Below are 24,842 nucleotides of genomic sequence, written 5' to 3'. Positions count from 1 at the left end.
TCCGATTCTGACATCATCGCCCCGCCCTACATCCACAGAGCACACAATCCGAGAAGGAATCGACTGTATATGATCGAGTGAGCCTACGACTGTCAATTACTTATCAAACAACTTTCATATAAGCTTGTCGCGGTGGGTGCCCCAATGGGGTCTTACATTGTGACAAGATTGGTAGTTAACAGTTAATATTTCGTTTATTGTAGTTTTTTAGAGTTGTAGTGAGTGTAGGATAAGGGATAAGGCAGAAATGGGTGCGCATTTATCAGAACCGGTCACTGAGAAAGACACACACAGACTACAGAACGACCTGCTCTCTGTAGCTTCATCGGCCATGCAGGGATGGAGGATAAGTACGCGCACGAGTCGCTCTTGTTGGTTGTGTATTTTTAATGCGCCGCTTAGCCATGGAAGACGCACACAGCAACGTGCTCAAGTATGGTGGCGACGAGTCTGCCGCTTTCTTGGCCGTGTTTGACGGACATGGAGGTGTGGCGTGCTGCTGTTGTTTGTTTTGCTTGGTTTTTTAGGTTTTCTTTGCGTTGTGAAGGTTCTAAGGTAGCGAAGTTCGCCTCTGAGCATCTACATCAGCAGCTGCTGGACACACCGGCATACAGTCAGTGATTGATTTATTGACAAATTCAGGATGGGCGGGTGTGATGCGGTTCGTTTGACTGACAGAGAAAGGGGATATCAAGCAGGCAATCAAAGATGCACTACTGGAAGTAGACGAGGAGCTATTGAAAGGTACAGTTTCCGAGTGTGGTTTTGTTTTGAGCTAAAGTTTGGTTTTATTACTCAATTGAATTAGCTAATATAAACTGACAGAGATGGGCATCACACTATGTCAGACTTGTTAGTCAATTAAATAATTAAAGGATGGAAGAAGCTTAGTTATGTAATAAACGTTTTACAGTTTTAGTAAAGATAGTACAGTACATGTAGTATTGTATCATGTTGTCATGGGAAGAGAAGTAGCAGACCCACCAGTCTGGTGGCTGGTCTCTAAACTGGATTGTCATTGTAAGATGTATGGATGCAACAAGATAGTGGATAGTACATGCATGTGCACTAAAACAAGTGATTAGCGTGAACATGATTAATAATAGGCTGGCTGTCCTAGGACTATGTTTTGGTTTCTGCCACTTGTGTGGCTGCACAATATTTACAGATGTAGGGAATACTACACCATTCCAGATTAGATTCATTCATAGTCATTCAAAGTAATTAAAATTAATGCCAATTTTAGCATTATTTTTTATATCAAGTCGAATTTATACCTGGTCAGTTCAAGTTTATACTTTGTCATTTCAAATTGACATTATGTCAAATCAGATTCATCCACAGTCATTTTAAATTGCTCACTTGTCATTTCAAGAGTTCATTCACAGTTAGTTCAAATTAGTCTACTGTAAATTAGAATTCATTCACAGTCATTTCCAATCTGTCATGAGTCATTTCAAATTCGCTGTGTCATGCTAATTATCGTGTGTAGATTCATGTTGATTGCACTGCTTGTAGTTTGTTTAGTAATTTGCATGTGCACTCAATATAGCTATTGAGCAACTCCTGACATAGTTTACTAAGTAGACTCTGCGTGAAGGCAGTGTCAGAAGACAAACTATTAACACTCCACCAGGGACAACGCATACAGATAGCAAGTACCAAATTATGAAAGAAATTGCTAAAAACACAGTTGAATCAACTTTAGATTGACTGCTGGTTGTGTCCGTTGTTTTAGTCTATTGCACTGGCAAACCTTTATGCAATATAGGCAGAGGTGATCTCCCTCTTGGAAATTGACTTGAGATATGACTTATTAACTTGGTGTTGTGTTTCATCGTGTACTGTATTGCTAGAAAATCGTTTGTGTGCAGTGAATCTATTGTGGTCAATCAGTAAAATTGCAGTTGTGTGCAATTGACATAAATATGCCTCAGTAGCGAATTTGAAATTACTCATGACAGATTTGAAATGACTATGAATGAATTTGAATTGACAGTTGACCAATTAGAAAGGACTGTCTAATAATGAATTTGAAATGACCAGTAACCAATTTGAAATGACTGTGGATGAATCTGATTTGACATTATGCCAACTTGAAATGACAAAGTATAAACTTGAATTGACTAACGCGAATTTGAAGTGACTATGAATGAATTTGATCTGGAAATGGTGTAGAGATGCAGTACCCATTCATTTTTATATCTTCAATGGATAGGTTTAGTTCTGAGAGTGCAAGGTGCTACATATTTGCAAGGTGAAACTTGCTACTGAATCCAATGCAAGCAAACATTTGGCATACATGCCCTCACATAAGAGAGAGAGAGAGAGTGGGAGAGGGAGGGAGTGAGTGAGTAGCACTAGCTGGTGCTAAATTGAGTCCACTTAAGAAGAACGAAGTGGATGTTCGTCCTATTGCAGTTGGCAATTGCATCAGGCGACTGGTAGCCAAGGCAGCCAAGGCAGCTTGCTTACATTTGAAGAGAGATATAGCAGAATACCTCTCCCCTTTCCAGTGTGGAGTGTCAACTCCTGGAGGAACAGAGGTCATAACACACCTAATACAATTATGCCTGCAGAATAATAAAGAATATGTCATTATAAAAGTCAACGCAAAAAAAATGCATTCAATAGCATTAGTCGTGACATCATTCTGGAAGAAGTAGCTGCACATTTTCCACAGCTTGATCCATTTGTGTCTAAATGTTACATCAACTCAATTCCACTGGTGGTATTAATCAATAGTGAGCATACCAGCATTCTATATGAGGAGGGTGTACAACAAGGGGATCCTCTAGGACCTTTCCTCCTTAGCCTTGCTCTACATTCGGTCATTTTGAAGCTCAGCCAGAGGCACCCAAAAGTATTGCTTCCATACTACCTTCAGGACGCCACAATCATTGGTTAAACAAGAGGTAGTGTCGGCCTTTGTTGAGATGAAAGACGAACTAGCCAGCATCAGATTGGATTTGAGAGAAGATAAATTTGAGACTTACTGTCCTTCAGGAATAGTTGATTGGGACTGCCTATACCCGTAAGAGATGAAGGATTAGAAATACTGGGCACTCCAGTGAGATCAGATTCTTTTGTCAAGGAAAGTGCATAGAGATAGTAAAGTGTGAAAGTGACTTTTTAGCAAAGTTGCCTCTTAGATGACATGCAATCTGCATTACTCCTTTTACAGTATTGTGCAGCTCCCAAGATTACTCATCTTCTTCGAACTGTTCCACCATTGTCGATATCTGAAGCGGTGGAGCTGCATGATACCATGGTTGGCTTTTGAAACATCGTTGGATGTGGTTCTCTCAATGCTCTTGAATCCTCACAGCTCAGACTTGACTTTCAACAAGAAGGATTTAGTCTTTGGTCTGCAAAGCATTCTACATTCGAGGCCTTTCTTGAAGGTTGGTCCAACACCCTACGCCATCTTCCTCATCGTGATGGTCGTCTGAGTAGTTTTTGTGATAATCTTATGAGAGGCAACAACAAAGAACAGCCTTAAGTTCTCAGTGAATTGTCAAGTGCTTTGGCAAGTCTCCACCAGTCCTTTGACGATACTCGAAAAGTGTTATCATATACATCAAAACTTCCAGATGCTCCAAAGAAACTACAGGCAAAATTTTCTCAAGCCAAAAAAGCTGTTGAGCTTAACCAGGTTTACAACAGTGCACCAATAGTGATGATGAAGCCCAGATACAAGGTTGTAGTGGTCCAAATTCTGGGGCTTGGCTGGATGCAATACCGAGTTTGCATCATTTTACTCTCAGCGATGCCAACATTGTCAACCCTGTTTGTCTGCAACTCGGTAAAGCCATTCCATGCGCTTGCAATCTTTGGATCGTTGTGTTGCCCAGTGTGGTCAACCAATAGATGTTGAAGGATATCACGTCATGACATGTAGTGGGGCGATGGCCCAATCAAACGACATGACAATGTACTCGACTGCTTCTACAACATGTCCAATTCTCTGGATTTCATTGCCGGAAAGAGTTGATGGCGCAATTCAAGAATAAGCAACGTCTGGACATTGCCATATACAACTATAGAGATGAAAACAAGTTCCTTTTTGACGTAACCATTACTCACCCCTTGGCAAAACGGTCAATCAGTTCCAGTTGTAGTAAACCTGGTTTTGCTGCAGCTGAGAAGGAGAGGGAGAAAAGATTGCAAATACCTTGTAATGTTCACAAATCTTGGGTACTTAGTTTGTCCCATTGCCTTGGAGGTATACGGTTGCTGGGGAAACAAAGCGGAGGAGACACTAGAAGAACTATCAAAGTCGTGTCTTTTATGTTTAGACTTAAAACCCAACGAGTTCAAGATGCATTGGAGAAGGAGAATAGCTGTCTGTCTTCAAAGGGCCAACTCGTCACTCATTCAAAACATTGTTGAAAAGTGTGTCAAAAGCAGTGATGCTGCTTTTACCACTTCAGCAAGATACTTTGCTAGTGACTTTACATAAGTAGTTGTATGGTTTTTGTGTGGTTTTTAGGGTGTAGTTATGTAGTAGAGTTATTGTCATTTCAATTTGCCTGTTTTACATGTTTCCTTGTATGTTATTCTAGTATTATTTCATTGCTGACTGAGCTTACTAAATTAGCTACTAACATTTGCGATTACGTTTTCTGAGTTGAAATAAAAGTGAGTGAGTGAGTGAGTGAGTGAGTGAGTGAGTGAGTGAGAGAGAGCACACACATGCACGTGCACACACATGCATGCACACACACGCACATACACACGCACAAGCACACGTGTGTGTGCGCACACGCACGCACACACACACACACACACACACACACACACACACACACACACACACACACACACACTTTGGTGGTGGAAAGAGTTCAAATTAGGCTAAATTATACAGAAATGGTGTTGGGAGATATAGCTTAAAATGATAGTCTCCTAGTTTGAGTTAGATCTGTAATGTTTGTTCTTGAAAAGCAGAGGTTATAGCTTAGTTCATGAAGTTCCCTTTATGATGGTGTCATTGTCAGTGTTTGTGAGGCTATAAGACTATACAAGACATGAAATATGTTGCTGTTAAAGTGTGATTAGATATGAAAGTTTCTACGATGCTTCAGCTGAATTTTAGTCTTTGTAAGAGCCATCATGACATTGTATACGGTAGCTTTGTTAGGATCTTGTTTCACTTATAATAAACAAAGGCTCTGTCACTGTAGCAAAGACAGTTGAATTAGGAGTCAACCTCAGATTTAACAACACCTCAATATTTGCAAATATCGTGTTGTTGAATTTGAGGCGTTGTTAACTAATTAACCTCATGGTGCCCCTAGCTTGAAGCGATGGGTACATTTTAATAAACTTTGTATTTTTTCTTTGTTTCTGATGTTTCTACTTCTCAAATTTATGTCTAAAACAAGCGTTTCACAACTCTGGTGTCTTGGTCACACAGAAGGAGAATTGTTCCTTTTCTTTTGACAACAGCACTTGTCCAGCAGCATATAGAAATGAATGATGAATGCTAGTGTGCACTTAATTGGAATGTGCGTGTCCCACAAGACATTAAAGGAGAACTCTCACCAAATACTAAAACTTGCTGAAAGAAAGATACAAGGCCTGGTATCTTCCTGCAGGAAACCTACAGTCCAGACAGCCACAGAAGCAGAGAATCGGCAACGAGTTGTTCAGACGATTCCCCGTATGTACACAAAGTCTTACTCTCTCGAAGTAACTACCTTAGGTTTAACCATACCAAGTGCTCCTAACGCACCCAAAATTCAGCGAGACGTGATCTATTAGCTAATCTAACAAGGGTCTCCTTCTGAGGTTGTATTGCCATAGTTGATACTTGCGTGATAACTTTGGGGTTCCAGTTTGCTTTAGTCAATAAATCACAACTTGACACCATATGTCTCACAATCCTTACCTTGAAATGTGCACAGGTATCAGTCTTCCTTGCTAACCAACAATCAGAGGTATGCTCTTGCCACATACGGGTACTAAACACACCCACGCAGGTAATTTCAGTCCTTTATTTCTTCGTTACGGTAAACTTCTGCAGTAAACGGTTGGAAAGGGTTGTGTCATGAAGAGACAGCTTTCATCTGAGAGATAGTTGATTTTGGTGAGAGTTCCCCTTTAACATTACTATTAGACGGAAGATATACAGCATGGACACAAATGTTGTCACAAACTGGGGCACCAGTGTCAGTAAATTTGGTGTCATTAATTAAATTGCAGAAAACTACAATATTACACTCCATGTAGATATTATGCCATCAAAGCCGAACTGTTGTTAAACCCGACATAGCTAGATCTGAGGTTTACTGTGCATGTACTGTGTGTGTGTGTGTGTGTGTGTGTGTGTGTGTGTGTGTGTGTGTGTGTGTGTGTGTGTGTGTGTGTGTTTGCGTAGATGCATATTTGATAGAATCACAATAGTGAATCTTGCTCATGTTTAGAACATTCTGTCCTCTAATGATCAGTTGTTGTGTAAAGATGCATGTTGTATTGATGACCATCTGGAATTTTGAATGGCTTGTAATACTTTCTGTCCAGATGGAGCAGCATTTGAAAACTGTGGCACAACAGCTGTTCTAATTGTCTTGAAAGAAAACCGATTATATTGTGTCAGTTTATAAATTTGTATTCTCTGATTATGGCATTGTTTGAACATGCCTGGTTGCAGGGTAATGTTGGAGATTCAAGGGCAATCGCCAGTAGACGTGGAGAAGTAGTGGAACTGTCACATGATCACAAGCCATCTAATCCTCGTCAGTAGTCCAATATGCTGTAAACAATCGTAGTCTCTAGAAAATCGTCTGTTATGTGGTAGATGAGACTGAGAGAATACTTGCTGCTGGAGGATTTGTAGAATTCAACCGAGTAAATGGTACAGTGTGGTAATATGATTCCGTGTCTACGGAGAAGTCTTAATATATTCTCATGCCTTTTTTTATGAAATATTTGCATTGTTACTTTCACACACATCGTATATAACATTCAATAGGCTGAAAACTTGAATAACTCATTCACACAGTATATCACAAACTGATTACAGTACATTAGCAAAAATGTAGAGAAATTATAGTCTAGTTTGTATAACTGTTTATAGGCAATTTGGCATTATCACGAGCATTGGGTGATTTTGCATTCAAGCGAGTACTTGATACACCACCAGACGGTCAAATTGTGTCTGGTGAGTTGTACAGAAGCTGAGGTTTTCGTAAACGTCATCTTTTTGTCTCATTTCATGCAGCTGTGGCAGACATCATTGACATAGATATCACACCAGACCTTGAGTTTGCTGTCATTGCTTGTGATGGTATGTATACCTGTGTAGCATGTGACTGCTACTGTTATTGTGTGCAACAGACTACACTTTGTAGGAATATGGGATGTTCTGAAGAATGACGAGGTCGTTGACTTTGTTCGAAGTCGGATAGCTCAGAAAATGGACCCGGGCACAGTGAGTGACATTTACTTCAATGCAATACGTCTATCTGGTATTAATTTCTCTGCAAAGATCTGTGAGAAACTTCTAGAACGTTGTCTTGCTCCCGACTGTCATCTTGGTTCAATTGGCTGTGACAACATGACTGCACTCATTGCTTGTTTTCTTCACAACGGATCTTATGATGACTTAGCAAAAAAGTGCCAAATAATGATAGAAAGGCCTCCTGAACCAAAAGAGAAACCTGAAGTATCTGAGAATAAAGTGATTGATGGAGATGTTTCTCCCAACCAAACGGACATCAATCATACTGAGCTTACACCTAGTGAGTCAGACGCAGATAAAACCATGACATCGGACGAGGAGCAACAAGACAAGGCAATCAATACAGACAGTTCACGTGGTGAGACAGAACAGTCAGGTGAAGGAACTAGTAGTGATTCAGGGGTGTACTAGTGGTTGCTTGCTAAGGTCTCACTGTAGTCGGCTAGAAGCTGGAGCTAGCTGATTTGCTTTATTACAAATATGTTCCTACACGGTTCGTGTGCCGTATATACATGTACTAGTTTATTACAGTACCCTGTATGCACTGGTTGCTGTGTGGTACACAGTTACACAAGTCAGTTGCTATCATTGGTGCATTCCGTGATTTTTTAACAGTTTACTACAATAACAAAAAACGAGTAGATGTACTACTACGTCAAGCTAAGAATGCACACAACTGAATCTGGTGAATTGCTGCTAGTTTTCAAGGCTTACACCACACCGACGTATGAGCACTCCTTGCCAGTTTTCTTGATAGTCTCCAGCAACTTGTCTGACGGTAGAGTTGATTGGACATGTACTGTCTGCTTGGCCATATCGATATCAATTGTTTCCACACCTGCAATGTAGTTTTTTCGTTAGGCACAGTTTGCAGAAATTGGTTACGAATGCATTGTGACAAAGACAAATCGCACATTGTGACGGGACATTTCTATTGTAAACCCTGTAATATACAAAGGCCAATGCACTTAGCCGAGAAGTTGTGTTCAGTTAAAGATGGATCCCTTCAATCAAACATTATTAGTCTCGAACCATTCTCTCATTATTACAACCCTTGTAGCACAGTGGATCGAGGTGGGATGTTTCACACGTATTTGTGTGCATGTGTGCGTGCGTGGTGTGTGTGTGTGTGTGTGTGCGCGCACGTGCGCGCGCGCGCGCGCGTGTGTGTGTGTGTGTGTGTGTGTGTGTGTGTGTGTGTGTGTGTGTGTGTGTGTGTGTAAACAGGACATCTCTTGCCAAATGAAAATGAGCATCCAGGGTCAATAGAGTGAGATAATGAATGTCATCCAGTTTGACACAAGGGTGGTGCAATCCCATCATATGCCTTAGTTGCTGTAGTGCTTGACACTGCTGATGTCAGAGCTAGCATTCTATTACCACTAGGCCAGTGAGAGGATACTCCAACACTAGCAACGCCAGGTCATAAATCTTCAATATGTTTTAGCTGTGATGATGAACAATCGACGTCGTCTTGCAAGAAAAGATTCGTAGGAAATGCTATCGCTGCTTTCTTCAGATCAGGTCACTACATGTCACTTCACAGTATTTCCCATGCAGCTAGGAGACGTACGAGATTAATCTCGTTATACGACGAATTATCATCGGAACGAAAGATGATAGCAACGACTCAACGAAAGCATGATAATCGCATCCACCTCAATAGTTAACTCCAAGTGATGCAAAAGTGCAAAATCTGGAAATAATGTAAATAACAAGCCCGCTCTGTGCAAGAGTCACGTTACACATGTGCATGTGCTGAATTCAAAGTAATGTGGGACATTGATGATATTTAGTTAATTATATTTAATCACATCAACACATTCCTGTGTTTTCAAAGAATTATACATTCTAGCAACAAGCTAATGATTAATTAATGATAATGACAATAAAAAGACAAAAATTACTAAAATTTACATTGATATTCAAAATAAATACACACCACACACACACACACACACACACACACACACACACACACACACACACACACACACACACACAACTCGTAGCTCTGAAGTGAGTAGAGCACGGCTTCATTTAACAGTTTAATCTCCAGCCATGTTTGTATCTAGATACTAGAGCATCCTGCTTCTACCCCTCCTCTTCCCCCTCCCCTATCACTTTCAACTTTCATTCCCCAGCGTCCAGATAGCGCAAGTCGACTACTACACACTTGCCCTGACTACTTGTTTCTGTTTGCTAATTATATAATCCTTAGAACAGTGTGCACATAAAGCATTCCGTATTTCATGACATATCATAGACAAAACAAAACTCTCTTGTGATGTTTCTAACGCTACTTAATCATTGTAATACCCTACGCTCTAAATTTAGCTAAATCGAACAGCGTTTCGTTGTTGTTTCCGTTCCCCTGTGACGTCACGGTAGAACCAGAAAACAATATCCGCCTTCAACCGAAAGCGGAAAATAAATTATTAGAATTTTAGTAGCGCGCTACGAAGACGTAAGAAGCTTCAACCGAAAGCGGAAGATAAGTCACTAAATTTTCGTTTTGTTTAGAGCTAAGATGACGTACGAAAATTTGGTCGTACAGTACGCATCTACAGAGAAAACTCGTGTTAGGAGCGGCACCCTCCCTTAATTAATTAAGCGGTGACGTCCTTCAAATAATCCACTATTTTGTTGTTTGCCAAATACTGTAACTCGGTTGCTCATACCTTCCAATCTCTTGAGAACACGAGTAACTGCTCCTGAACAGCCCTCACACGTCATGGTAACTTTGAACTCGTGTTTCTACAAATACACGAACAAAAGAGTTACGTCACTGCGCCACCGATCCCAAGCACGCATCTCTAACTACTAGACGAGCTTGTGTCATTTACTTGACTGGCCATCTGACCTCCTCCAAACTGTTCTAGAATATCCGGGCTTTTTACACGACTGGCTGCACCGGCTGGACACTCGAGCTTAGGGTGCTCCGCTCCGCCAGTCGCTTCGCTCTTCCTCGCCCTAGAGCCTTCATTTAAACCAATTGGCAAAGTATAGAAGTACAAAACCGGGTCGCTAGTTTGGCGCAAGTATTGCAATTGAATGTGGGAGTAATGTCAGATGGCGAGGAGACTTGCGTGGATGACGACACGACACGACGTTAGCAGATGACGCATCACTAAACTTGGACATCCCGATCTCTAGCGAAACGTACTTTTTTCTGCTTTGTGCTAGCCTCGTAGCCAGGCCCTCTTGCGCGCCCGGAGCAGAGCGCGCATGCACCATTGACACGTGACTGCCGGACAGCTAGCCATTTCTATAAATTTCGGCATTGATCCCACATGGATCAAAATCAGTTGTCGCTGCTGAAACAGTTTGTGGACCTCTGCAAAAAAGATCCGGAGATACTGCATTTGAAAGAGCTGAACTTTTTTACGGAATGGCTTGAGAGGTAGGTCTAGCTAGTGTCTAGATTAGGGCCCAATTTTGAAGCTTTTCGCTTCTGTTTGATCGCTAGCGCCTGTGGCGCGTGTGCATCTGCTAAAAACGTTTGTAATAGCGCTGGAATTTGGTGGTCAAGCTAGTTACTTGTTGTATTGCATGCATCAGTCTAGGAGCGAAGATTCCAGAACCTCCTACAGCGAAGCCGACTACAGCAACATCACAGCCAGCGCCGCAGTCATCGAGCGCTGATCTTGGTGATGACCAGTCGTCGGATGAAGAGGGAGAGACCGAACAGATGGAGGTCACAAGTTTGTTAAACATTTTTAGTTAGCACTTGAAAGATTATTACATCGTGTATGAAAATGTACCGCAATGCGTATATACCTACAGCAAACACTAAATGGGGATACAAAAAGATATCTATTTAAAACTATAAAGCTTTACATACATAAGTTCAGTAGTGAAATTGTAATATACTCCCAATTCGATTTTTGGAGAACTGTTTTACAACATTGTAGAGAAAGCTGTTTTGTATATCTCTAAGAAGGGCCTTGAACTGTGATTGAACTATGGTCCAGTTTAGCCTTCTGTATCTTATAACATTGATTTTCTTGATCAACAAGGTGAGGAGCTGGGAATCAATTATAGGTATTACAGATCATGTTGAAGTAAGCTGATGACAGAATGAATCATAGATTGAGTTTTTCTAAAATAGAATATTTTGACTTTTAATCTCTCTTTTTTATATGGCCACCGATATTTTCTAAAGGTGAGATTGTTACTGACGTCCTACTGCATCCAAGTTTTTATTGAGTGCTCTCTGGCTACGTGTTGTCAACCCTTACTGTGCTAGTTCATGTTCTCAGGACAAACATCTAGTTTAACTTAACGACAAAATGAAGGGCCACATTGTGTTGCATGTTTTTCTTGAAAAATTGAAGTTGTCTATATGTTACAGAGTGGAATCTAGGGCAAGATTTGGTCAGACACTGTGCTCTAGCAAAAGAGTTTGACCTGACAATTTAAATTTTGGGCATTCTTTCTTATTTGATTTCATAATTGTCGTGTAATTATCGACATCAACGTTTACTTCAATTTCTTTATTGGTTGCATCATATTCACTACTGTATTTATTTGCTATCAAAATATAGACTGTTACAGGATTATCACTCATGCATCTGGGAATCATCAAGTCTTGGATTTTTCCTGCTGCTTCTGTCAGTTGTCTAGACTTTTGGGTCGTTCATTGATTCCCTATCATCCATGCAGTAACTATCACGCCTTGACCAATCATGTAGGTATGTCCGATCAAAGCAAAATTGTGGTCAGTCATGAACACCAGTTGGTCAGTCAATGACCGATGACCAACCATTATATTCCACTCTGTGTTATCATATTAAGAACAACTTGTAGCAGTAGCACAGAATCAGTGTGGTTACACTTGGAGTAATGAAATTTACATCGACTTGTCTCTGGAACGGAGACCAGTCTCAGGAAATTGAAAGCTTTGTGTTTGTCTTAGTAGATATAGAAGACTGGTGATAATCAGCCAGATATAGTCATATCACTCACGTGACTGGAAACAGCTAGACTACTAAACTCTAAACTCTAAGTGGCCAGATTGTAGTGCCACATTGTAAATAGAATGCAGTGTTTGAACAGAGTGCTTTATTAAACTAGTTACGTGTAGTTCATTTATTTGTGATGATAGAAATGATAAGGATAATCATCACCAGTGTGTCTTTAAGCATGTGATGAGTCTACCAGGCAGTCGATTCTTTGAGCTGGTTGTCCAGTTGCTTTCAATTAGTATAGTTGCTACAGTTAATGACATCTATTAATCACATAGAGCCCGTGAATCTCAATTTTCAAATTACTGGAAAACACAGAATCAGGAACTTGTTATGAAACTGAGATTATGTGCACAGTTGTAGTTTTGGATGGTATTTGTCTTGTCTGTGTGGGGGTAGTTAAGAACAATGCATGTGCCATAGCAGTTCTCGGTGAACTAAATTTCAGGCAGAAAGTTTTGCTAGTTGGGTGATGAACAATATTGGCACTTGTGGTATGATCTTCACTACAGTAGCTATTGTGTTCTCTTTACTAAAGTATAAGAAATCTCTCTCCAGTGAGTTGCAGCCATATTTCTTGTAATGAAGCAGTAAGGTTGTGACTCTAACGTCACTGATCTGACAACTCTGTTAAAATGAGTTTTAATGATTATATGTTTACATTACCGGTAATTTTTTATTGTATTTGGTAATAATAGGATAATGCTAAGGAAGGTCAAGATGAAGAAAAGGAGTCGGAAGAAAGTGAACTTGGTATGGGATTTTTCTATTAGCGCTATGTTTATTGTTAGTAGATATTTATTTTAATAGAATTTGACACCGAGGGTGTTGTTGAGTCAGATCATGATGAACCTCAGCCAATGGGAGATCCCAATGTTGAGGTCATATTGATTTAGTTTGTTATTATTCTGTGTTGTGATTAGTATGTCTCTATAGGTTAGTGAAGAGGCATCGGAAGAGGCTCAGGAATTGAGAAATCAGGCTATGGCAGCAGCTGCAGAAGGTGTTCAATGTTTGGAGTTGTCATGCAATGTGTTTAATAGTAATCTTGTTTGACTAAAGGACAGCTAGAGACAGCCATTGACTTGTACACTCAAGCTATTCTAAAGAATCCTACCAAAGCATTGCTCTATTCAAAACGTGCCAGGTAAATTGTGTTTGTGACTTTGAAGCTATTATAAGAACTAGTGTTCCTGTGTGCGTGTGTGCGTACAACACATGCGTGCGTGTGCATTCAGGGTGGATGGGTAGGTGGGCAGACCTGTATGTGTATGTGTCAACACATGTATGCTTGCATGCGTGCGTGTGTGCATTCAGGGTGGACGGGTAGGTGAGTGGACCTGTATTTGTATGTGTCATTGTGTAGGTTGTTACATAGCTCAGTCGATACACCATGGAAGAGGGGAATATAATGGGTTGACATCTAAAAGTGCTCAGTCGTCCATTATATACCATATTTTACTAAACGTTGCTCTTTCCAAGTCCTGAATTTACAAAAAAGCCTTAAAATGAACACTGCTATTGATTAAACAAGCCTCTTTATTTAGCAAGACTTTCACATTTTGATTTCAAAACTTTAACTTTTGTAGCAATTTTATTAATTTTCTACACATTTGGATTGTTTGTTTGCTAATCAGTATGTTTGCATTTATTATACTTTATATTATTACACACTAATACAGAGTAACTTCCCTATATTTGGTCAATCTTATAAATACCGTATTTCCGCGCATTTAGCTGCATGCCGGTTTAAGTCGGGGGTTACCAGGGTGCTAGTATATCTCAGGATACCAGCATGCCTGAGAAAGAGAGGTGATTTGACCAACCTCCGTATAGACCGGACCCATAGATCTGTGCTACATCCGTTCTTAGATATTGATTGAACTAACATAAATAAAACTAAGACGTATACTTTTTCATCTAGATGTAGTATATAGTCAACTCTATAATGGTTGATTGTATCTGTCCTCATCATCCTCTTCTTCATCGTCTTCCTCTCTTCCTTATCTGCCAGCCCTGTGCATTCTTCTGCTTGTTCAAATCTAATCCTGTACGCACTGACGAGACACTCCACACTCCTTGGCAACTTTCCTTTTTTCCACCGTGCTCGTCGTACTTGCATAGTATCGCTAGCTTTTACGATTGTGTATGATCTTCTGCCACACTGCGAAGATCCATTCTCGATACCTTCTGTCTGTTCATCTTTTCTCTTTTCTATTTGAGCTTGGGGAAAGATGCATTCTCTAGGTCAACAAATCGAATTATGGCACGTGTGCAGTAGAATTACCACACATGTGTAGTTGCTCTCTCGCCATTACCGGCACTCCCGCTTATACCGGCATGCAGCTAAATGCACAGAAATACAGTAGTATCATTGAAGCACAATAGCGTCTCTGTCTAGAGGCAGAGCAAAGGTTGTAAAAGATTTTAAATTTTTATGTCCCACTCAGATTTTGTAGTTGCTGTGCTACAAAATAGTCATGACAACAGATGCTACAAATCAATTCTTGTACTTGCAGTCCATGCACTGCACTTCTGCTTTGAGTGTGTGCAGAAGTAATGCGTTTATTGCAATAATATACATGAAGAAACATATTTGTTTGAATTTTTAAAATGAACACCAACATCTGTACAGGAATACCGTAATTTTCATTTAGAATAGGCTCATGTCAAAGCACGTAAAGTCTGGTAGAAAAAACAACAGTGGCAGTACACTGGTTTTGTGACAAGAAATTTTAGACAAGTTGCTTATTGGTGAAAGACAAACAATGATATTTGCCTTTCAACTGATTGCACATATGTGGACAAGTGAGTAGGAGATCGTTTAGTGTGACTAATGGCATGCCAAACATACTATTGTTTAATAATTGTAATTTACTGCTTAGCCAATCTGAACTTGCATTTATTAATCTGCAATCACATGGTCACCAGCTTTTGAATAATGTAGATTTTACCATTTGCAACATGCTTACATGTTTACGATATCTAGTTTCTTGTCACTGTTTGTTTATGTTTCTCAAAGACTTTTGTTGTTTCTCCTACTGTTTGGTACGTTCACACTTGGGACATGGCCACTTTTTGTTTGTCAAATGTTCGACTGATCATGGTTTTCCTCTCTGCATTGGATGTGCATGACTAGAGACATTCAGAACATTGGGCTACAGTTTTGATTCTCAGTGATGTGCTATTGCTTAGTTTCCTAAGCAAGGAATTTATCTGCATTTGCTTCTCTCAACTATTATTAAGTAGCTGGTTTTAGGCTGGATCTACTATGGTCACTGACTGACTTTCATAAACATTAGCCACTGAGATCCATAAGGACTTTGGATGGTCACGTCCCAATTGCAATGCATGTCATCGCTGCCACAAGTAACACTGATCTAAAATTGTGGAGTGCATTCAGATGCTATACTCTGGAAAGTAGCATAGACATGCAACCATACATTGTCAAATGATAATTTGATGAGTTTTGTGTGTAGTATGTACATTCGTGTCAAGAAACCCAATGCTGCCATCAGAGACTGCGATAAGGCCGTTTCAATAAATCCAGACTCAGCTCAAGGCTACAAGTTTCGGGGCATGGCACACAGGTCTGTGTCAGCATCGGTGCTACTAAATTGTTGGTGTCATTTCTATTTCTTGTTTCTACAGACTACTTGGTCACTGGACTGATGCTGCTAAGGATTTACGTATGGCATGCAAACTTGACTATGATGATGATGCTAACATGACCTTGAAAGAGGTAGAACCAAAGGTACTTCGTGGAGGAATTAATATTATTACTTGATTTTAGCTAGTTGCCATATAGGCAAAAAGGATTGAAGAACATAATCGCAAATACGAGCGAAAAAGAGAAGAAAAGAAAATCAAGGAGCAACGGGAAAGAGTGTAAGTTTGTGTTGATATGCACTGAATTACAAAAACGAGTTACTACAATTTTGTACTATTTGTTGTCTCTATTGCAAGAGGGATGCAGACTGACAGGACTTCTATAAAAGTACAGTAGAACCTCGCTAATCCGAACAGCTCTGTATCACTGTCAGCACAAACGAGTTCGGATTAACGAACAACGCCGTTTCTAGGTCTTCGAAAGAACAAGACTTCATAATTTTTTATTGTTTTGCGCCCAATTCAGTGATCTTTTTCTTGAACTGGCATAGCTCGGGCTCTCTTTTCTTCAAATCAGACATAGTGCTACGTCCGACACCATAGCGCTCGCACAGAACAAAATAGGAACAAGTGGGCAGGTCGTCCAGTAGAGAAATCTTATCTTCTATTGTCAATGTTTTGTGATGACGCTTGGGTTTCATGGTGTTGTGTTGACTAGTCGACATTGATTCTCTCTATTACGTGCCGGTAATGACCCGGATCTGCTTGCCTCGGAATTCTGAACCTGGTCTGGACCCACGAGGCAGGGCGCCAAGACCATTCGGATTAGCAAGGGTTTGGATTAGCGAGGTTCTACTGTACTTAGAAAATATAAGGCATATTTGATTGGGACTTTCCAGAATGAAAGGCGGGTTAGGCTGTTTAATTGGGGTTAAAGGATGTTATAAGAGAGGTGGCATATGATTTGTACACTGCTCAACCAATTTGTGGATGAAATATAGTGTAAACTGTTTAAATATTCAGCTGCCTAGAGCTGTCTTGTTTATCAAATCAAATGTGTGATGTGGGATCTACTAGCATGCAGTGAGCAATAGTTAATGTCTTAAGTACTTAGCAAAGAGCATGAGCAGGTATGTGGATTATATTGTTTTGTGGCTATTCAGTACTGGTGCTTTCTGAAATGTTGCATATTGTGGATACATTTCTAGTAGTTTAAGTTTGTTAGAACAGAGCAAGTGCTAAGGGGTCATCCATAATTGTTGACATTTACTCAAGCTTACAAAGTGTACAAACTCTTTGCTGCATACCCCTCTTCCCTCTCTAAGCATACATAAATGTCGGTCATGTGAAGCTATTTCTAATGTACCATGGTATTACAATAATTAAGTAATTAGAAACTCTTTTGAAGATTGATATGCACATTTCGTCATTATGTCCAGCTGTCTTCCATTGTTGTTGCACTTTCTGCACACTACCTCGCGAGCCAAGATGGCTAGCAAAGACAAAGCATTCACAAACTGCTGCTACCTGTTCGCAAGTGTTTTATGAACAGCGAAGGGTCTCTTAGACAGGTCTCTTAGTACCTACCACAGAGTACCTACCATCCCACACCATGTACGCTTCAAACACGTGCGACGAACACTTAGCACATGCCATATGCATCATACACTTGCGACAGATAGTTAAAAGTAAATACAACACGAGTATGCATAAATGCAATATCAATATCCTAACTTCAGTATCACTTCCTATCTATACTTTTGGACCAATAGAAATCATCGACATTTTATACTCTGCTCTAAAAGCGTACAACTATTCTTACCCCCTCCAGCGTATGCTTTAAATGCCGACAATTATGGATGACCCCTAACTGAATTCTGTTAATAGAAGATTATGGTAGTATGTGACATGTGACGTGGGCAATTGTGATTGGGCAGTAGACCAGTGTTATTTTTTGACTGAACTAAATAGTATAAGAAGGGGTATTGATTTGACTGGGTAGCAGTAGCGAGTAGACGTTGCGTTAGATTCTAATAGAGTCTGTACCGGTATATATATGCACGACATGGTCAACTATTGGGCAGTCTACGCGTCTTCTCTCACATAAGGTGCTGTGTCCGCCTTCGAAAAGTCTACGACAATGTTGAAGGATTTGTTAATGGGCACCACACGTAGTATAGAAGTGACATGTTATACAATCACACAGATGGTTGGATATGTTGATTATTTTGTTATGAACATTAGGAGAGTCATGTAAAGTGTCTGGTATAACATGAGATTTGCTGTCATTGTCACAGACTTTTCCAAAGGCAGACACAGCACCTTACGAGAGAGGACGCGTAGACTACATCAACGGCTGACTGTACCTTATAAATGTACTAATTCTTAGAATCTAGCAACGTAACTTCTACTTGCTACTGCTCCCCAGTCAAATCTACTCCAGTCAAACACAATACCGGTCTACTGGCCAATCACAATTACGTACGTTACATGTCTCTATGTCACACAACTTCCTCCTCTAGATGAGATTTGCTTCCAGCACATCTCTGTAGCCCACGTTGTAGACATGGATTTCATCCCATGCAGCTGAGAAAGTCAGCTTTGTTCTTTGTCCCTTTTATCATCTCGATCATCTTATGATGGTTTTGTAAATACAGTGCCCATTGCATTACTTGATCGTTCAGAAATCTTGCGTGTTTTTGGTACATTAGAGGTGATGATCTGTTTGGAGGACATTCTCTCTCATACAAAATTTTCTCAACCTTTTCACACTCCAGACGATCACCAAGCACTCTCTTTCAATCGTTGAGAAACGTTTCTCCATTTCAGTTAGCTTTTTACTGATGTAGGTGACTGGGAACATCTTGCCCTCGTGTTGCTGCATGGGCACAGCCTGATGCTTAACTCAGAAGCGTCTGTCTGCAAGAAGAATGTGGTTTGCTATGATCTGGAAGGTGGAGAATTGGGTGGCTTGTTATCATGGTCTTGCAAGTTCAAGTCACAGTGATGGCAAGCTATAGCATACTTTCCTTAAGCAAGAAACTAACACACAATTGCTTTCCTCGACTCAGGAGTATAAATGAGTACCAGCAGAAATGCTGGAGAAGAAGGCAGCCTACTTAGGTAGCTGCTGCAGGTCTCCCTGGAAGATCAGCCTCAGGCTGAAGGGGCATTTCTGGGTAAATATAACCGTCTTCATCTTCTTCAATGTTGTGTATGCCTTCTCCTGAGCATCGCCCCAGATTACTTGGTTAGGTTGCCCCTTTCTTGTAGCATCAGTCAATGGTACACCAATAGTTGTGTAATTTGGGACAAATTTACGGTAGTACCCTGTCAGGCCAAGAAATGACCGGACGTCCTTCTTGGTCAGTGGTCTACTAGCTTCTCTCACCTTCCGAGGGTTCTCTTGAGCGGAGCACTTGTTTCATAACCGACTTGGTGACCGACAAATGAAGTTGTTTCTACCTCGATAACTGTTTGGATGGCCTGACTGTGAACTTGGCAGTAGCCAGTTGTCTCAACAGTTCTCGGAGCATCGCCTCATGAGAATAGTTGTATGAACCAAAATGTCATCGACATGCTCTACATTTTTCATCCCTCTTAGCAATTTCCTGATAGCTCTAGTCAACATTGCCCTCGAATTCACTATGTCGAATGGCATACGGAGAAACTCATACACCCCATCTGGTGTAGAAAATACCATTTTGTGGATGCCACCAGATGCCACGGGTACTTGCCAGTAGCTCTTACTAGGATCAATTCTTGTAAAGAAACGGTCATTCCTGAGATTCTGGATGAGGTCCACAACTGGAGTCATGGGTTCCACATCACACACTGTTACTTTTTCAATTTTCTATAGTCAACACAGACTCGATTAGTGCCGTCCTTCTTCCTCACAACAACGATCGGCAACAAATACAGGGAATGAAATTCCTGTAGTATCTTCAGATGTAGCAATTTACTGATGTATTCCTTGAGTGACTCTCTGATGCTATATGGCACCGCATATGGCTTGGTCCTGATTGGCTCATCATTAGTCAATTTAATCGGATGTTGAATGATGTGAGTTTTTCCGGGTAGATTGGTAAAGATCTGTTGAAATTGCAATTACCGAGATCTAGTAGCTTACTGTCATCAATCGCATCATCGGAACTACATGATTCATCATCCTCAATAATGGCTGAGCAGACCCTTTCCAACACAGCACCATCTACGACCATCGAGCCTCTGTTGACTGCCTTGACCACATCTCCATCTCCTCTCTTGATACTTCTTGAGCAAATTGATATGGTGAGTTTTGCTCTTTTCTCTGACATTGATTCGATAATTGTTGACACCACACTTTGCTTCGAGTTGGTCCGGGCCCTTCCACTGAATAATCAGATTTTGCTGTCAGTAGGGCGTAGCAGTAGCACCTTGTCCCCTACCTCAAGGTTCCTCTCCTTGATCGTGCGGTCATAGCAACGTGTCTGTCTAACTTGAGCCTTACCTAGCTCTTCTCTTGCAATACGTAACATCAACTCAAATAAGTACTGATTGCTCATTCTGACTTTTGGCATGTCATCCTCCTTAGTCCAAGGGTGACGTAGGATTCTCATGGGTCCTTTGAACTGTTCTCTCGTAAAGGAGGCACTTCTCTGTACGCAAAAAGCAGTGGGTTGACATACCCGTGCCACTGGCATGGCTGCTCGCCACACAATCTCCTCAGCATCGTCTTGAGTGTCCCATTAAATTTCTCCACCAACCCATTCCACATTGGATGATATGGCATCATAATTAGTTGGCATATACTCAGCAGCCTTGAGACCTCCTGCATGCACTCCGATACAAATTGAGTGCCCATGTTGCTAAGGATTTCCTCAGGTACTTCAAGATGGCTATACATATTTACCAGGGCCTCGGCAACTATCTGACTGCTCACCTTCTTAGGAGGTGTGGCCTCAGGGTACCTCGTGGTGTAGTTGACTAAGGTCAGAATGTAGCGAAGTCCCTCCTCACTGGGTGGGTGTACAGGACCATTTAGGTCCACTGAGACTCTCTTGAATGGCTGATCAATTAGGGGCATACTCTGAAGAGGAGCCCTCGAAACAGATCCCTTCCATGTTGTTCTCTGACAAATATCACAAGACCAACAAATCTCGACACATCAGTGTGTATAGCTGGCCAGTAAAAGTTGTTGAGTATCCTGTCAACTGTCTTCCGTATGCTCAAGTGTCCCCCATTATAGAGTCGTGAGCAAGCTCCATCACCTGCTCCCGCAATTGCTCTGGTACCACTACCTGCCAAAAGCTTGCCATTGTGACGTGAGGGTGCTTGAACACTCGGCATAGAACTCGATTCTTGACTTCGAACTTGACTTCTTGTAGACCCTTCTTCTTGATATCGGTCTTCTTATGATATTTCTGTAACGAGGCATCCTCATTTTGCATCTCCACTATCTTGTCTTCAGTTAATCTCTAGCCAATGTTCCACTGGTCGTATGTTGAGAGGGGTCACGTCACCTGCTCGCCTCGCGCTGGATCTTGTTGTCACCACTTTGGCCAGGTGCCACTCGACATCCGCGTTCTCTGCTGCCCTTGCCCCTGGGATGTTACCAACTATCACATCATACACAGCCTTAAGTGAGCATATAGCCTGGACCTCTGTAGTCAGGTACAGCGTCAATGTGAACAGTGGCCATTGGGACACTACGAACATTGTTGTCCACCATTTGCATCAGTCTGTAGCGCTCTGTGTACTGGGTATCAGGAACAAACTCCTGCCTCACTATCACCTCACTGCACCCGGTATTTCTCAGAACACGCACTCTAGAGGTACCAATCCTCCCTTTTGATGCTGGCATACACTGACCATTCTCAGGCAATTCCTCACTCACGGCACTGCTTGTCAATGGAACCTCACCATTTTGGCATCCGTCATTGGTAGATGCTTCCAGATCACCGTTTGACACACCATGGGCTTCAGTAGTAGAGTCCAATCGCTCGTCTCTTTGCACTTTACAATTGGACTTGACAGTAGCATCTCCAACCCTGGGATTGCTCTGGCAATTCCTTGCCTCTTGACCCGCCTTACCACACCTGAAACAGCTCTGTTTGGTGTTGTCTCTGCAATCAATTGCTTTATGACCATTTCTGCCACAAACAAAGCACTGGATACCTGATGGTTTAACCGACTTCACCTCATCTTCACAATGTGTTGGCTGATCCTCTGTCTAGCCTGACTTCTCCAGTTGCTCAACGTTGAGTCACATGAAGTTGTCTGTTACGTATTGTTAGGAATCAGTCTGCGACTTCAGTCACCTTCTCCAAGCTCTTGAGTGGCTTCTTTTGCAAAACTGCAGCTAAGTCTTGCGAACAAGCATCGAGGAACTGCTCTCTCACGAACAAGTCACGCACGCGCCTGTGCTGACGACGTGTCGTCGACTTCAGCCAAACTCATCCACTTGTTTATGTAGTTCAACAAACTCGCGATGAACTGCAAGGGACTCTCATCTCTTTCCAGTCTCTCCTTCCGAAATTTCAGTTTGTAACCTTCATCCGTCAAATTGTACCTCTTCAGCAACGCCTGCTTGAGTTGCTTATAATCATCAGTGGCGCTGTTGGTAACCTCAAGTAGACAGTTAGCACCCTGCCCTTTAACAAGGCACTCAAGGAGGATGCCCATTCTGTCTCCTTTCACCCACTGTTGATAGCGAACTTCTCAAACCGTCGTAAATAGTTGTCTAACTCGTTTGTGTCATCTGCGAATACTGGGAACTGCAGCACCTTGGAATTCGGCGCTCAGGCGCCACCCTCGTGCATCACAACTGCATGCGCACTCACTTCTAACTTGAATCGCTTCATCTCAATCTCGTGTTTTTGCCATGCTTTTCTCTATGTTCATCCTCCTCGTGCAAACGCTGGCGCTTCTCGCATTTGTGTCGGCGTTTCTAATGTTAACATTGGTGTTCCTCACATTCAAACGCCTAATGCTTCAAAACAAATGCAACTAGCTCCTCACCTTTCAGTCCAAGCTTCTCGCTGGCCTCAACAAGACGATCCATTTGGCCACCCACTCACGGCTATGGTCCTCTCAAATGACCTCGCCGTCTCTTCTGTTCTTCCTTGATTTGCTGGTTGCTCTTCTTGCTGGGACACATTCACTCCAGGATAGCCCCAGATGTCAGACTTTTCCGAAGGCAGACACAGCACCTTACAAGAGAGGATGCGTAGACTACACCAACGGCTGACGTTAACTTATAGATATACTGATTCTTAGAATCTAACAACGTAACTTCTTCTCATTACTGCTCCCCAGTCAAACACAATACCGGTCTGACCAATCACGATTACATACGTCACATGTCTCTACGGCACAGCTATGCTCTTTAAGTTTTGTTAGTATGTTAATTAAATCAAATTATGTGTGGACCAACTGACGTGCATTAGATCAGTTACTCGTATCTTTTGTGTTGTAGTCAGTTAGTGATTAGCACATATCAAGATCAGTTTGTGTTGTTTCCTAGTTTCTAGCAGGCTTATACATAGAAATGTCTGCTTAAATTAACATAGACAATAATTATTATCAACATCATATGAGCACTAAGTGTGTATAATGAATATTTCTATGTTTCTGATGCAGGCGCAAAGCAAAGGAGGAGCAAGAACGTGCCAGAGTTGTAGGGAGAAAATTATTTTGTCCCAAGCAAATACGTGATGTGTTTGTGTGTGGTGTACAGGAAGCTCAGAAGCGGGCAGAAAAAATGGCTGGTGAACATCCACATCCATTTGGATTTTCTGCTGGAGGAGGTGGATTTCCAGCTGGAGGTGGATTTCCTGCTGGAGGAGCAGGTGGATTTTTTGCTGGAGCAGGTGGATTTCAGGGAGGTGTACCTCCTGGAGCTGGAAGAATGCCTCCGGGGTCTGGAGGAATGCCTCCGGGGCCTGGAGGAATGCCTGACCTTAGTGGTCTTATGTCAGATCCCGAAATTATGGCTGCTTTTCAAGTGAGTTTATTATACTATATCTGTTTTAGAATTTAGTTCTACATGCATGTTATTCTAACTTGTTGATTGTTTCATTGTTTGTATATTTTATGTATTCATGTGGCTATTTGTTTTGTGTATTTGCTTATCTTTTTGTGCTGTTAGGGGTGGTTCACAATTTTGTCATTTCACTAGCGTACAAAATGTACGCTAGTAGGGTAGGGGTAGGGTCTTGTGTATGCTTTTTAAGTGATGATTAGGATATTTATCGTCTCATTTTAGTACCAATGGATGCTTTATGCGATGCCCTTCAAATGCTCAGGAGACGAGTTACACAGGACCCTTATTAGACAGTTAGACTGCTTTGAGTTGAGATCTTTCGATGCGGGCTGGAATCACAAAGTTTGCCCATGTGCATCCTGAATTAATCTAGGTATTTAGCGTGGAGGTCTGCGTGGAAGCCTTCCAAGACTTTTAGTCGTTGTTTACTTATTGCTTGCGTAAACCAACCGTTGTGCACAAGAATCCACACTGTCTACATCATCACTTTATGAACATCTTTGTTTTCAACAACAAACATCGATCACGGAGCGAGGCAGTGCGAGCCTTACAGAAGGAGGGGACAGCAGCTGCAAGAGACAAGACCAAACTCTGCCTCACGTTCGAAGCAGCGAGGGAAAAGTTTGTTGGTGCACGGTGGAAAATGACGGGCATCAGCTACAGGAACCTCGAGTAGTCATGCATGCAAAGTGTGCAGACAGTCATATCCAACACGTTACCAACTTCAAAAGCATTAAGTGGACGCTAACCACAGGATGAAGCGAGGACAAGACGTCTG

At 41.5% G+C, this 24,842-nt stretch overlaps 3 protein-coding genes across 3 annotated transcripts; 2 read left to right on the top strand and 1 right to left on the bottom strand.

Annotated features, from left to right (window-relative positions):
* The first annotated feature begins 17 nt into the window (after nucleotides 1-17).
* Nucleotides 18-7,959, top strand: LOC134189405 (probable protein phosphatase 2C T23F11.1). Its single transcript, XM_062657649.1, has 12 exons — nucleotides 18-132; nucleotides 204-350; nucleotides 403-486; nucleotides 548-613; nucleotides 679-744; nucleotides 6,526-6,596; nucleotides 6,656-6,740; nucleotides 6,803-6,859; nucleotides 7,082-7,165; nucleotides 7,226-7,291; nucleotides 7,356-7,435; nucleotides 7,493-7,959. Exons 2-12 carry the CDS (start codon nucleotides 248-250, stop codon nucleotides 7,874-7,876), a joined length of 1,146 nt encoding a protein of 381 aa, XP_062513633.1. The 5' UTR covers nucleotides 18-132; nucleotides 204-247; the 3' UTR covers nucleotides 7,877-7,959.
* Nucleotides 7,916-10,553, bottom strand: LOC134189406 (copper transport protein ATOX1-like). The gene is made up of 3 exons (XM_062657650.1): nucleotides 10,312-10,553; nucleotides 10,147-10,222; nucleotides 7,916-8,303 (listed from the first exon to the last, which is right to left on the bottom strand). The coding sequence occupies exons 1-3, from the start codon at nucleotides 10,321-10,323 to the stop codon at nucleotides 8,176-8,178; spliced, it is 216 nt and encodes a 71-aa protein (XP_062513634.1). The 5' UTR covers nucleotides 10,324-10,553; the 3' UTR covers nucleotides 7,916-8,175.
* A 136-nt stretch (nucleotides 10,554-10,689) lies between these two features.
* On the top strand, nucleotides 10,690-24,199 carry LOC134189949 (putative protein FAM10A4). The gene is made up of 12 exons (XM_062658347.1): nucleotides 10,690-10,868; nucleotides 11,027-11,162; nucleotides 13,131-13,185; nucleotides 13,243-13,313; nucleotides 13,369-13,435; nucleotides 13,495-13,579; nucleotides 15,912-16,022; nucleotides 16,084-16,186; nucleotides 16,241-16,320; nucleotides 23,662-23,698; nucleotides 23,759-24,025; nucleotides 24,170-24,199. Exons 1-12 carry the CDS (start codon nucleotides 10,759-10,761, stop codon nucleotides 24,197-24,199), a joined length of 1,152 nt encoding a protein of 383 aa, XP_062514331.1. The 5' UTR covers nucleotides 10,690-10,758.
* Nucleotides 24,200-24,842: the final 643 nt, after the last annotated feature.

This window comes from Corticium candelabrum, chromosome 14, assembly GCF_963422355.1.
Source record: "Corticium candelabrum chromosome 14, ooCorCand1.1, whole genome shotgun sequence".
NCBI lineage: Eukaryota > Metazoa > Porifera > Homoscleromorpha > Homosclerophorida > Plakinidae > Corticium > Corticium candelabrum.
The sequence above is the reverse complement of the archived record's forward strand: the minus strand, read 5'-3'. Positions and strand labels throughout refer to the sequence as shown.